General features: G+C 38.5%; 1 protein-coding gene across 5 annotated transcripts in view; it reads left to right on the plus strand.

The window, feature by feature from the left end:
- The window catches only part of NR2C1 (nuclear receptor subfamily 2 group C member 1), a 47,009-nt gene that overhangs the window by 5,520 nt on the left and 26,014 nt on the right, over nucleotides 1-15,475 (plus strand). For 3 of the 5 annotated variants that reach the window (XM_071552068.1, XM_071552071.1, XM_071552072.1), the window contains exons 2-3: nucleotides 8,595-8,670; nucleotides 13,672-13,779. In XM_071552068.1, coding sequence (XP_071408169.1) covers nucleotides 8,617-8,670; nucleotides 13,672-13,779 — 162 coding nt within the window. In that variant the 5' untranslated portion in view covers nucleotides 8,595-8,616. Of the gene's footprint in view, nucleotides 1-5,547; nucleotides 5,626-8,594; nucleotides 8,671-13,671; nucleotides 13,780-15,475 lie in introns of those variants that run through there. The other 2 variants (XM_071552069.1, XM_071552070.1) reach the window with 2 other exon arrangements.

The raw sequence follows: 15,475 nt of genomic DNA on the forward strand, positions 1-15,475 counted from the left end.
CAATTCTATTTTCTAATGTTTCCTTCCACTGTAGCACTTGCTTACATGAAAAAGTAATGAGAGCAATGATTTTAAATTAATTGTACAGGCATGCCTACAAATGCATCTCTTTCTGTGTTGCTCTGTGCCTTTTAATTATTCCCTTATGCTTTTACAAGTGTCTCATTTTCCCTCGCTTGCCTGCAGGTCTGTCTGCTTCAGTTTCCTGTTGTTACCTGTCTCTTACATATGCACTCTCTTAAATCTTGATTTCATGCAAATTTTAAAACAGTGTCTAACTGGGTGTCGAGTCACATAAATATTCCTTAGATTCTCATTATCAACAACCTTAACTCCTCTAAGTCTGCCAACTGTTCTCCTGTCTTGAGCAATATGGATAATAGAACGATAGTCCAAGAATAGCTCATTTAGCTTGCTGTGTTCATTGAGCTTTTCTTGTATGAAGCACTGAGCACAGTTGCATCATTTGTTTCACAGAAGTGTTTGGATCCCTTGGCTTAATTTATCATCTATAAAGCATTGCAGAAAACTGCTCTAAAGTATGAAGAAATCTTAGAAGGTTCTGGTACTTCTTTTAAATACTAACTCAGGCATGTTTAATCAGAGGAATTGGTAAATGTTTTCTATTTTATGTGTAGGAATTTATTAAACAAGTTTGCACAGGCTATGCTGAATTCTTAATTAGTATATGATGAGTTTGAGAATGGAAATGAGGACTAGTTTCCATTTTAAGGTGTACAGAGCACACAAGGTGTGATGACCTAAACTAAAACCTTAGATTACTTTGAGAGCATTGAAATCATTTAATACTGCAGCAGTATGACTACAGAGAGAGATTAAGACAACTTCTTATTTTCCAGTTACTTTTCCATTATATTAACCTTTTGAGCTTTCCTAATAAGTCATGTTGATATTCCTGTGTTTGTCTTTGCTGTGTGTCACAGTTTAACCCCAGCCAGCCACCCAGGAGCAGGCAGCTGCTTACGTACTGCCCCACCAGCAGGATGGGGGAGAGAATTCAAAGAGTAAAAGCCAGAAAACATGGATTGAGATTAAGGCAGTTTAATAGGGAAGGCACAAGCCATGCATACAAGCAAAGCAAGAATTAATTCACTGCTTCCCATGGGCAAGTGTTCGGTCATCTAGGGAGACAGCTGAACATCTGATGCAATGGCAGGGCCCCATCACGTGTATTGATTACTAGCAATGCCATCACTCCAGATGTTCCCATCTTCCTCCTTCTTCCTCTCTTTTTATGTACTGAGCATGATGTCACATGGTGTGGAATCTCCCTTTGGTCAGTTTGGGTCTCCTGTCACAGCTGTGTCTCCTCCCCTGCACTCCCAGTATGAAAGGCCGACACAAGGCCTTGTCTCTGTGTGAGCACTGCCCAGCAGTAACAAAAACACCTCTACATTATCAGCCCTGTGTTCAGCATAAATCCAAGCTGTCTATACCAGCCCCTGTGAAGAAAATTAACACCACCCGAGCTGAAACCAGCACATTGTAGTGTAGGGAAAAGAACTGAAGTTCATAACAACTTCTGCAGTCACAACTAGTTAATGTGCCTGTACCTCTGAAGTGTTTGGAACATACTTGTGTAACTTTATTAGTTTAACAAGTGGATTTAATCTAGGAAAGACCCCTGTATTAAGACACATTCCATACATATATACATAATGATTACCAGAGTCATTGTTCATTCTGTGCATTCAGAGGCAAACTGGTTTGACAGTGCCAGCAGGGTAAGTTAAAACTACTAAAATTTTACAAGCATTGGTTTCATACCAATAAAACTGCTCAGGGGTATGACACTTTTTTTTCAAAGTAAACTGAAGATCTTTGGAATGGACAAATTGTCTCACTTTGTATCTTTACACTGATTTTCTTACTCATTTAAAGGGTTTTGCATCAGAATCAAGGTACTTGATAGGGGGGCAGCTGTACCAACAGTGTAATGTAGTAGAACAAAAGATAACACCTTTTATATCAAATGGAGCACCCAAACATAAACATGCCTCCTGCTACTACTTTTGAAGTCTTTAGTCTACACTGATACAATATATAGAAATACTATTAGTAGGAACCTCCTACTGGGACAATTGAAGTTGTATAACTTTTGTCCTTGGAGAAGGACGAATTAAACACTGATGTCTTCTGGGTATAACTGTATTAGTGGAGAGGTCAGTGCTTCTGACTGCCAACCCTCAAAACTCCTGTCTGCTCTTGTGGGAATGTTTCCTGACCCATTTTGACTGAAGTAAGTCTGAAATACTTTTAAAAGCAAGTATTTCCTAAGTTCCTTTGACATTGGGAAAACTGGCACTTAAAAACTGAGGAAGAAGTGAAAAGGAGTGGTTTAATTGGTGTAAACTAATCAAAGTTTTCCACTGACATGTTGGCTTACTGAGTGCTTATCTAAAATAGCATGGAAAGCCATTGGGCTTGATGATACCATATTCAGCACCACCCAGTTGGGGCTAACTGGTGATAGTGATGTGTTTAAAAGTAATTCTAACTCCTGCCAAGAAGGCTCACTAATTAATTTACTAGAGGCATAAACTAACAATATGTCAGATTTATGTCTGGTAGCATTTTGAGTCTGAAGATTGAAGTGATAAATGCATTTAAGTAATATGGAGGAAGTCCCATGCCTGTCTTCTGTCACAGTGCTTGGGTTTAGATGCTGCTCCTGATAAAATGAATTGGGGTATTGAGGTTTTGCAAAGAAAAGAGATAGATATGTAATTCTCTCTCATTTTTTTCAAAGGTTTTTGAAAGAGCTTAATTTTTTATTTAATTATGTGGAAAGTAATACTGTCAAACACTGAAGAAATAACAGGGAGAACAAATGCAATAATTATACCTGTAAAGCAGGTCTGATTAGTATAAGTAGAGATGCTGATATTTGTGTTACTCTGTACCTGGAGCAGCAGAGGCAGAGCCTTTCTGTGTTGAGTGTCTTTTAGGAAAGGGATTTTTCCTTGGCCCCAGAAATTTACCCCTAAAAAGCGAATACACAAAGATACCATTACAGACTAAGGGAATACAAAGGTACAGAACCAGAATGTGCTGGACATTTGTAGAGGCAGTGATCGAATCACACAACAGTCTTACTGTTGTGGATTTGATGTTGTTACCAGCACCACATCTCTTAAGGAAAATTTAAGGAAAGTTCTGTTTGTTTTGTAGTTCTGCAGTGTTTCAGGTCTTGGTGATAGATATGCAAAAAGATGTAGAAGGAAGTAAGAGCTTAAGCCCTGACAGTATAATCAGCTAAATGGCCATGGGATAAAGCGTTTCTTTCATTTTTCTGAAACTTTGTTGTAAAAGTAAAGACAAGGATCTTTAGTCTGATGTGAAACAGGGAAACCAGTAGAGCAGTTAAGCTATATTTGTAAGGAACTAAAGGCTTGCTGGTTGAAACAGTGAGAGAAGCAAATAATTTTTGCAAGGGTATTCAAAGTGAGATATAAATGAGGTAAAATTATTTGGGCAATATTTGTAAACAGCATAGTCCTTGATGTGTTGGCAGGACCTTTGACTTTCCTTTCTCTCTTGTAGCAGTAATATAAGCTAATATTATTACAGTTCTTGGATATTATAAAGAACATCCTATAAATATGTGTAATTTTTTGCATGGTTTGTTCTCTGCTCTCGTATAGAATTCCAGCTCTCATCCTTTCAAGATACCTTTAGAAAGGAAATAGAAGTGTGACTCTGCAAGTAAGAAAGAGGTTTCTGCCAGTCTCAGGACATTGTGTGTATGCCAGTGCAAGAAGAGATGAATAAAGCAAAAATGGGAAATGGGATAGGAATGCCTATTTCAGCTCTCCATGTCAGAAGTTGAGTTGCAACATGAAATGCTGCCTAAATGTTTATAATCGAAATATAGAAGTTGGTGAGTTTTTTTACCATTATACATGCTGTTAAGAGCAAAGTTTATTGGAGGTGATTTAAATTAAGATATTTGGGTACAGAATGCTGGTGTTACTGGATTTGTCAGTGCCCTTGTCTTTAGAGATCACTAAGTTAAATAAGTCCACAACACACAAAAGAACCTACTACTGAATTGAAATTGCAGGTGTCAAAATATAAAACATCATGTGATTAATATGTAAATACTTGTCAGTAATACTCAGTGGATACATTCCTTTTCCATTGTGTGCCTGCCTCACGTGCTCATGCTCAGATGATGTGTCCAGCTTTGACAGCTGTTTCTATCTGTAGGTTGAGTTTCTTTGTGCTTATTCCAGACAGCATGAAGAGATAGGACAGGTTCAACCTTTTCTCCAGGTTCCTCTTCATCCTAAGAGTTTGATCTTGTTTGTGTACTTGAAGTCCTGTGTTCACATCAGCCTTGTTCAAATGAGAAGCAGATGTCTCTCTTTCAAAATTTCTCTTCTAGTGGTTTATGCCTCTCTGAGAGCTCATTTCCCTATGACTTGTGAGTTAAATACATACATATTCCTTCACTGTTTTACTCCAAGGTAGAACTTGTCAGTTTAAATAACTTTCAGTTTTCAAGCTGACTTGTTTTACTAACACATCTTGGTTGTGAGGGCAGTCATATCTGGTTTAGGAGAACTAAATAGCAGGTGCAGAGCAATTCCTTAAAGCACACGGTCCTTTACTTTGAAGGTCAGTTTTTTTGTTTCTCAGTGAGACTGCACTGCAGAATGATCCAACCAGCAGAACAGAATGATTGCTTGAGCAGTTGAAAAGCTTTTGTTTCATTTGAGGTCTCTATGACTCAACAGGGTTGGGATATATGGGATTCATATGTGAAGCTCACAGCTCATGAATTCAAATTCAGAAGTACTTGGGTTTGAAACTCCCGTGAATGCAGATTTCTTTTTTTTTTTTTTTAATTCTGAGAATCATATTTCAAAGAAAATCTTTTGACCAGTGAAACTTTTCTGATTGGGGAAGGATAAGAACATCACTTATTTAGGGATTATTAATCTAGTCAGGCTTTCAAAGTCCATTGTAATTTCTTTAGGTTATTATTTAACAATCATCACCTTTAAAGCTGTTTGATTCTAAATAGTTTGTCAAAGGATTTGCTTACCACTGTCCTTTCTGTTTTCTTTAATTTTGTTTATTTGGGGGGCATTTAGACTGTATTGCTACAACTAAGTACATCTTGGAGGTTGTGATGGGCTAACACTCTATTCTGTTCCAAATTCCTTGCTCTTTTTTCTCATCTCTAATTTAGGATTTCTGCAAAAATTATACAGCACAAGTCAGGGAGTCTTTTAGAGAACGTCTTCCACTGCTCTTAAGAGTAAAACAGAATATAATTACGCTGCTCCTAAGAGCAAGATTAAAGGGTGCTTATGGCCAGTTCTGGATTTGAGAGACCTGACTACTTTCAGTATTTTGTTAGCGCTGTTCAATAACACTGAATTAATAATGTAAAAATACCTGCTCTCTCTCTCATAGCTGTTGTCCTGCTCACAAGAGAGATCTTGTTGCAGAGAGGTGTGAGCACCAAACCAGAATTCTGCTGTAACCAATAAGGATTCTACCCATGCTCTTCGGTGAGGATTTGGCAGTCTCCCGGTTGCAAAGTGCTTTATCTTACGGACCAGAAGTCTCTGCTAGGCCACTTCACCTGGGGCTGTACGTTGCTTTTTTTCGTTCTCTGTTTCTTGTTTCTTCACCAGCTTCATCTGTAAGATCTAAACATAAGTGTGTCCGACCTCCAGGGCTCATTTTGCAACAAATGACAGAGCTGTGGGAAAGCACGGGAGGCCTCAGATGGCTTAAGATGCTGTAAATTGCTGCTGCTGTGGGAAGGTGTGACCTAAGGTTCTCCTCCACCTCTGGTACAGCAGGAGTGTTTGCAGGGTAGCACAGCAAGGGCAAGGCATTCCTGAGGCTGGGAACTAACACGGACAAAAATAACACTTTGCCGTTGGCTGCGAGGTCACAGATGACCCAGTACTGGGAACAGGGAGACAGATGGAAAACCCAGGCCAAGAGACAGATCAGGGTGTCACCCCTTTGGTGACAGAATTGTTTTGAGTAAGGTAGCAGCGAGTCAGCAAAAAAGAAAAGACCTTTCTTCCTTGTTAAGGCTGCGGGCAAAGTACTCATGGAGTCTTGGAGAAATTAGATCTTTCCTTCTTTCATTTACTGGCTTTATGGCCAAAATATTAATGCGTTAATATGACAGACAACATTAAAGAGAATCTTGAATTATAATTTTGTGACGCCACAGATATAAGTAAGAATTTTTTTATATTCCTGACATCTGAGTCAATTTCTATAAAAGTAATTTTCCACATTTTGCCTCCTGAGCAAGTTTAGTATTTGACTGTAGCTTTTTCTAGATGAACAGTAAATTAAACTTTTCTTTTCATTGTACTGTATATTAATTTCCATTTGCTGCTGAGTTAGTGCAACACAGCCACAGCAGTGATAAATAGTATTCAATATTCGTGTTGGAGCATCTTAATTCCGCAGGAGTCTTACAAAAGCATAAAATGAAGGTAAAGATGTAAATAAAGGTTAAAGCTGTAGGCTCTGTTGGTAAATAGGACTAAAATTGACAAGATCATCATGCTTTGTTACAGGCTTTTCTGTTGGGAAAATAATACGTGGTCTAGTTTCTTTCAGGAAAGTAAGGTAGAATTTGCTGGAGACTAACTGCAAAATGGAAGGTGTTACTGCTGTCTCAAAAGGTTTACATAAGGGAACATGTACTTTCCATAAAATTGGTTTAATCTGCACAAAATAAGCTTTCATGTGCATAGCTCTTTAAACTGGACATGTAAAGAAGTACAATTTTTAAGTAGATAATTGTTTATTATGTCCTTGAAAATATCTGCACAGGAGACCTATGTGGAAGCAGTGAAATGATTTTGCAAATCAAGCAGATTTTAAAGAAAAATAAGGGATTGTTTGTAATTGTGAGAAACTCTTGTTTCTGTAGCTGCAAAAGTGGTGCACCTTTGAGTTGTACAATATTGCAGGTGTAAGGGGACATCAGGAGGTCTCTAGTCCAAAACCCCACTCAAAATGGGGTCAGCTCTGAGAGCAGACTAGAATTTTCAGCATTTTGCTTAGTTTACTCTTAATTTTTAAAAGAATTGTCACGTGCGCATTATTTCTGGTATGTCAAATTGTCATGAAGCAGTAAGGTCTTCCTTTGAAATAACTCTGCAAAAAGTGTATCTGTGTTGTCCAAAAGCAGGTCTCTTACTAAATAATTCCCCCATTTTCTTTTAAGACATTAAATATTTATCTATCTATTTGTCTGTCTATCTATTTTTGTAATTAAATCATACTAATTTCTGGCACTGTGTGTGTTAACAGTGTAATATGTTGTTGCTAGTACATAAAAGAAAAAACCCATTGATAAAACACATTGACTGTCTTGAAAATTGTAAGTACTCTTTGAATAACGATTGTGCTGCAGCTCCCTCGCAGAAGTGGATTATTGGAGTGCTCCTGCAAGGATGCTGACTTGTACTAGATCTTCTTGGGAGATGGTGGTTTTCAATACAAGTTTCACTCTTACACTTTTTTATGTGCCTGCCTGTCATCTTTTGTCTTAATTTAACTAGTAATGCAGCACCCTAGTGAGTGATTAAGAACTTTCCACGGTGCCCAAAGACTTCTGTATTTCCCCACTGTGCTCACCTCCACGGCCTGCAGTTCTTGCCCAGTCAAAAGAGATTTCTCTTTCCAACTGTAAGAGCAGAATTAGCTTCAAAATTAGTTGTTTTATTTGCATGGCTGACTGGGCAAGTGTAGAGATGCTGGGGCAGGAGAGTTCCTAGGAGTTCTAGCAAAGTTTAAGAGTGAAAACCCACCAGCTGTGTTAGTGTAAGAGTACTGTCCTTGTTCATTTAAGAAGTAGGTATTGTGGTGATTTTAATGCAGCTTTTGTCAGTAAAATGAAGTGTTTTTATGGTGCTCCATAAATTGCTTGTGTTCCTTTTAAGAACTGCCTGGTGACCATTTGTGTATCACTATGCAATTAAGCAAGCTGTACATTGGAGTCCTTTATACTGCATTAATGTAAGAGTGTTTGTTAAACCTTTCAAAATTCTTCTTATGAAGATGTAGGTATGTGCTGTAGCTACAGTGTTGATAGCAAAACTGCATCTTTTTTTTTTAACATGTACTCTCTGCATCCCAAGTACTCCCTCCTTTTAGTTACAAAATTGACCTTCAAGCACTCCTGTTAATACTAAAATATCAGCAAGAGTTCAGAAGAAGTTAGGTTTGCTCCTCTTGATTTGCATTAACAAAACTGTCTGTGTTCCAGTTTTTTAAGATGTTAGTTATGTCCCTGCTGATGTCATGGTCAGTAATAGATTTCTGTTCTCCCCGGGATCTTATTACATTGTTGCTCTTTGGGAAAGCAGAAGAAATAAAATACGAAATCTCTATGAGTAAAACAATGCAGAAGTTTGCAAATAGAAACTAAATTATTACTTTTATAGTATAATCAAATTTTAAATTCTGCAGGAATCATCTTCAGAAAACTATAAATGCACTTACATGAACTATGTTTTCCCTGAGATAGTTTTACTTTTGAGACTGCAGATGTTAAGAATCTTCTTTCCTTTCTTTGACAGGAAATTCTGGTGATTAAAGATCATGGCAACCATAGAGGAACTGGCCCATCAAATTTTTGAACAGCAAATGGGAGAGGTACATCAATTTTGAGTCCTGTTTAAGAGAAATTGAATAATAAAATGTGCAGACTGATACTTAAAAACCAAAATCACAAGAGAAAATTTGTAGTGCAGCCAAAGCTTCTGACACTCTCCCCTGGAAGGCTTGTTCTAACATTATGCTGCAAAGTCCTTTTTACCAAAGTTTACTTGACATAAATTAAGAAAAATCCAGTAGCGTTTTCAGTAAGTGACTGACTGTTCAGCTCTGCTGGTTTGATCTCTAGTAGTTTTCAGAGAGCCATCTGGTTCTATCATTACTTTATTCACTTCTAGTTACAAAAAGTCAATAAGTAGCTTTTAATTTCCAGCTATGCCATTGCTTCAGTCATTTTTATATTCACTAGTAAAGATTTGCTGTGCTCTTCACTGTAAGGTATTTGTTGCTGTTTGGTATCTGTTGGAAAGGAAGACTGAAGGCTCTTGTTTCTGCAGACCTCTGGTTTTCATTCTCTGCAACCCATGTGCAGAATCTGCATACTGCAGCCAGAGAACTCCCAGAGGTGCACAGAGAGTTTGGGAGTTTGAATATGAGTATAGTATAGGCTATTTAAAATTAGCATAACTTCAAATTAGAGGCAGTAATTTATTTTAAATAAATGGAATTTTTTTCACTTGAAATTTCCACTATCCACTCTTGGTTTCTTGTCTAGACATAGATGTACTTCTCAAGTAATTTTAGTTTCTCTCAGTCTTGATTTCAAATGGAAAGGTTGGAGCAGGGGATGGGTTGTTTAATTGTGTTTTGAATAAATTCTTGCACCTCTTACTGTTGTAGCATGTAAGTGTTACTAAGGCTCTCTCAAAGACGTAGGTGATTTATGTGATGTTTTTATTACTTGTCCTCTTCACAGGTGAGAATGCATGTCTAGTGTAATTTTGTTTTGGGAATATAATTTCTTGTGGAGGTCTAAATAGGGCTGTATTTCCTGGTTAAATTTTCTTCTTTTTGAAAGTACAAGGCCAGTCAAAGCTAGCTGAAGTATCCATTCCACTCGGAAGAGAGGATGGTGCAATGACAGTGTTCAGCCTCTGTGAAGGTTGCTTCTCATTTCATAATGTGATTGCATGACACACTGAGCTGACATTATCACAGTGCCATGGGACAGAGAGGGTCCTTTTTGTTTCTTACCTTATTTAATTTCCATACTAATAGGAAGCTAATAACCCGGTCAAAACAAGTGCAATGTTTTCTGCTGTCTTTGTCTGAGAAGGCTCTAATGTGTACCATGGGCAGTGTAAAGGAGACAGCTGGTGGCCAGAGTAAGGCAGGGGAGAAGTGGAGGCAGTGAAGGTGTGATGTTGCACAGAGTTGTTGGCTGTTTCTGTTCATGGTGAAATTGCAGCTCTACAGTTTTCATGGCTGCTGTTTTGTCAGCAGCGTGGATTGGGATTTGTCCCTTTGCAAGGTTTTCCTGTGTCTGAGACCGTCAGGGTACATTTGGCAGTAGTGCAGCTTAAGCATTCCCCAGGCTGCACTTAGCCACTTATTCTCAGGCCATGTTAGTCTTGCTCATGTAAGTTCTGTGTGTCACTGTGTGGTGTGCAAAAGTAGTAGTTCAGTTCTGGGCCCCTCAGTTCAGGAAAGATACTGAGGGGCTGGAGCGGGTCCAGAGAAGAGCAATGAGGCTGGTGAAGGGACTGGAGCACAAGTCCTGTGGGGAGAGGGTGAGGGAGCTGGGGTTGTTTAGCCTGGAGAAGAGGAGGCTCAGAGGTCACCTCATCACTGTCTATAACTACCTGAAGGGAAGTTATAGCCAGATGGGGGTTGGTCTCTTCTCCCAGGCACTCAGCAATAGGACAAGGGGGCGCGGGCTCAAGCTCTGCCAGGGGAAATGGAAGTTGGAGATCAGAAAAAAAATTCTTTCCAGAGAGAGTGCTCAGGCATTGGAATGGCCTTCCCTGAAAGGTGGTGGATTCACCGTCCCTGGAGGTTTTTAAACTGAGATTGGACATGTCACTGACTGCCATGATCTAGTAAATGGACTGGAGTTGGACCAAGGGTTGGACTTGATGATCTGGGAGGTCTTTTCCAACCCAATCGATTCTATGATTCTATGAGAAAAAAAGCATTACAGGATAGGAGAGGAAGGTTTGCCTCATTCCCAGCTGTGATCAGTGTCCTTATTTGGTGCAAGGTGCAGCCCAACCAGGCACATGGCTGGAAGGTCTGAAGAGCATCACGCAGCATGCCACAAGGAGGGACTGTCAGCCACAATGCCTGTGAGAGGTGTGTGTGCCATGACTGTGAGAGGGGTGCGCTGCCCCAGAGGTGGAGCCCACAAGGAGGGAGCCTCACAGGGGCCTGCATGTCACAGCTGACATTCCTGCCAACCCACAGGCTGTCTCTGCTTAGTGGCATTCCTAATCAGCACTGAAAAATCAGTGTGAGATCTATGGAACTTCAGCAGTATTTTGGTTGGCTATTGTAATTGTCTTGAATGTTGAAGTAGTTTTAATCGAATTTACAGGAAAAATTTACAAGAGTAGAACAGGAAAAGAAAAATACAGGTGTTTCCATTCTGAAGAGAATGGAAACTGCTCCTGTGTCTCATTGAAATAATGGTCAGAAGTGTTCTGTGGCATAGGTTTTGATTTCTTTATAATATTAATTGTTGTTCATGAAACATTTTAAATCACAAAATTATAACATTATTTTAAATTGACATTTACAAACATGTTTTTGTTAATTTAGGCCTTTTTTGCATGAAAGCAAAACATAAAAGCAAAATATAACCCTGCCTGTATGGGGCATTGTACAAGGATTATTTTTTTCCCAGCTTCTGCCATCTGATAATTGTCTTTTGCTCAGTGTGAGATAATTCCTTTATCTGCATCAAGATCACATTCTTTGCTTCATTTAGGGAAGTGACCTGCCGAGAGCAGCAGCATTCTTCTTTCTTCAGTCTGTGGCTGGGTACATTAAGTATATGGTGGTTTGTTTCCACAGTCCTGCCAGTTTACTGTAACAAAGGAAAGCTGCATATTTGTTGAAACAGTCTGTCACATGCATACAAAATACAATTTGTAACAAATATTGCCATTATTTTTATCAGTATTCTTTTAACTGCAATAAAAAACGTGTCCTGTATAGAAGCAAAATTGTCAAGCTGACATTTTGCGGAGTTAAAGAGCAGCTTTACTTTGCATAGCATGTAGATCATGACATTTTAAGGGAGCAAATGTAGAGCAGTTCTGTTATACGTAGTTTATTTTGTAAAGCAAGATAAATGCACGTAACACTTAAATTACCTCTAAATCACCACCTGTACATGCTGATGCAGGATTTTAGTGCTTGAAAGTATCTTTCTTGAACTCAAAATGCTGCTGTATCATGAGTACCTTTTTGTCTTTTGCGTAAGCAAAGGGGTGGATGAATTGCTTGATTGTGAAAAGTACCTGTACTCATAAAAATCAGGTATTTTTAGAAAGCAGTGTTCAGAAATGTCTTGGGCAGTAATTTGACAAGCATTTCTTTTGGTGGTGCTGGCAGTTTCAGCAGTCCCCCCAGCAGCTTAATCCACTCTCTCATTTGCTCTGACGTCTCTGCTGCTGAGCAGAGTGGGGATCTGGGCTGAAGGTTTGATTGGTGCTAAGAACAGCCTTTGTTTCACTATGTTTGCTGGGCTGCTGTTTCACCTGCTTTGGTGTCCTGTTCCACAGCACTGAGTGACTAACCAGTCAGTTTCACCTACCAAACAAGGAGCAGGTGGATTTTTAAACTGTTGGCAATAATAATTTTGATGCCAATAATAATAATGCCTTCTTGGATAAAACTTCAAAATCAAGGCAGGCTGATGAGAGCCTGTATTTCTGCTGTCAAGGGAAGTCTCACCCAGCACTCCCATCACCTGCTCGCAATGACCTCCAGCCACATGTTCTGACCCGCTTTCTTCTACTGATACTGGCACTTACATGGTGGTTTGGTTGCAGAATCGGGAAGCTGATCCAAGAGGAACAAAAAAAGCTCACAACCTGTTATGAAATAGTACTTTTACTGCAATATAGATATATATTCCCTGAAATAATTGTGAGGGGCAGAGGGAGAATCAGGTGCGGAGGAGTAAATGTATAAGAGTGTAAATACCGGGAATGACAGTTTTGCAGGATGATACAAACAGAGTTTGCAAACTGAAAAAAGGTTTTGGAGTTACTCAGGAATTTAAGGCCAAAATTTCAGTTTGAAGGTGTCTGTAAACTTTATGAAGATGAATTTCCTTTTTATTGCAAAATGTCTGACCTTTCTGATCAAGCCTCTGCAAATAGATGTACTGAATGTTTACTGACAAGTTATGTAATGAATAATACCTTCCCTCATATACCTTTGTGGCTCTAAGATATTGGTAATTTAAAAAATATTGATAATTGTTAAAACACTTCCATGAATTGTATCTGAGAGCATTCACACAAAGATTTTGGTAGAATGCACTGCTTACCAACTTGATGTGATTCATTAATTTTTTCCTTCTTTTTAGTTCCCCAGTATGGAATTCTGTTGATCTGTTTTTGCTGCTTTAGCAGAAAAAGAGAACAGAAATGTCCAGTTGCTGAGTTTCCACACCAAAATTTCTTTTGTTACTTTTCAGAAAGGCATTAGAGTATTTAGTGCAAATGTAGCACAGCTGTGATAATTGGTATTGTGCCTCATGAACATCAAAAGTAATAAATAATGTTTGACTGATACATGGATTTGTCAACAATTAATTCTTTTACTTAATATGTTTCTGAGTTTCACATTGGAAGGTATTTTGAAATGGGTTTAAAACAGAATTTTATAACTGACAAAATTAAACTGTTAAATTAGACTACAAGCATTTGCATTCCTTACAGGCTAACAGTGTCAGACTTTGCATAGCTTTGTTCAGAGAAATCAGGAGCTGGTGAAACCTTAAGGTTTAACCCATTAAGGTAATGGATCCATTAAAATAGTGTATCCATTGTCAATCCATTGTGTTTGCTTTTTGTTTCTTCTTTCTAGGTTGCACATTCCCAGGACTCTGTTACACAGACACCAATGGATGGGACACCACAGCGAATACAGATTGTCCCTACAGATTCAGGGCTCTCTTTATCACAGCGCATACAGGTAGGCTTCATCTGACACAGTTTAAAATGTTCATCTGACACATTTTAAAAGCAGAGATGAGCTATTGGCTTCTGCCAGTTTTCACATGCAGTTCTTTTTTTATTTACATCATGTTACTTGCTTTAATGTAAATATTCAGACCTGGATGGCAGAGCCCCTTTCTGTACAAACAGAAATAAAACATCATTCCAATCCCCTTTTTTTTTCCACATAAAGAGTTTTACCATTACTAAAAACTTTATTCACTGAGCAGAAAAAGACTTTTTCCAATACTGTAAAGATATTGTTCTTTGAAACTTGGATGTTTTGTAGATTTGGTAATTCAGCTGAGTTGGAGCATTTATACATTTTGGAGCAGAGGGAGAGGAGAAGTGAAATCCTGTGTTGTGTCATTGATCCAAGTCATGAAAAAGTGCAAGACATAATGTCTGAGGATGCTCATTTTTTATTGTCGCAGCCCATGTTATATGTCCTGTTTATAGCCTAGGCAGGCAATAATCTCCAATTCAAGTGAGGATATGGAGTTTTTGCCAATGTAGGCAGTTAAATCAACATAGAGATGTATATGTGGAGATTAGGAAGATTTGGGGAATGGAATTTTATATTTTATCCCTTAGGAGTTAGTTCAAATCCTGGCAAACATTTTATTTTTAATTTTCATCATAGAGAAAAGTATCAACTGCAGGTTAAATATAAAAATAACCTTAGATATGTGTTGTTCCTACAAAAACACCATTTAGGTGAGCCAGCTGCTGGTATAATCTCGGCTGCTTTTTCTTTTGCCAACTTCACTCTCCAGTGTTGTCCTTCGTTTTTTTCCTGTTTTGGTGTGTTACATTCAAGCTTTCAACCTTCCAAGACTCTTCACAACCATCCCCCCCACATGTTGGGGTTTTATTTACCACCCATCCTATGCTCTAGTCATGGTACCAAGTCTTACCTATCCAGTAGATCTTTTTTCTCTCACCTACCTCCACTCCTTTTTTACACTTTGTGTACAGCTATACCTTTTATTAACTAGTTTATGTTGATCAGTTAACCACCATCTCTTTACCCTTGATTTTCCTTGTCAATACCTGTGTGCTAAAATATCTCTGTAGTGTGAAGCCATAAGATTAAAATGTCGGCATCAGAGTCTGAATGGGGGACAACTTACAAGCCCATGAGCCTTTAATGTTGAACAGCGCAGTTGGTTCCCAGCCAGGGCAGCCATTTCACCCTTCTGTGACAGGTTTTTCTGGGGGGAAGACCTGCTGTTGCTCAGGCTCTGTAATTACTGCAAATACAATGAACACAGAATAATCGTATTTCTAGGCGCAGGAACCTTTATGTGTTTTTCCAGTTTCTTCTGTAGCTGAAAGATCACTTGTTACTAACCAGCTACTTTGTTCCTTGTCTTTTTTCATAATGCTCATTAATTCTGTTTTCCAAATGAATGGTAAGCACTTTGTTGTCTCTTGATATGTGTGGAACAACATTCAGTCAAATGGCATCCTTCCTGCAGCAGACATTACAAACGTGTCACCAATATCAAACTCTGTACTAAAAACCTTCCTCCGAGAAGAATTACCGTGAAAAGAAATTTGTAGAAATAAATTAATCTAAGTAAAATGTCCAAAATAATGTTTGATTATTTTTGAGATTATCTTTTCAATCAATATTTTTCCTTTCTTTGCCTTTATTATTATTAAATGCA

This window comes from Pithys albifrons, chromosome 3 (genome assembly GCF_047495875.1).
Source record: "Pithys albifrons albifrons isolate INPA30051 chromosome 3, PitAlb_v1, whole genome shotgun sequence".
NCBI lineage: Eukaryota > Metazoa > Chordata > Aves > Passeriformes > Thamnophilidae > Pithys > Pithys albifrons.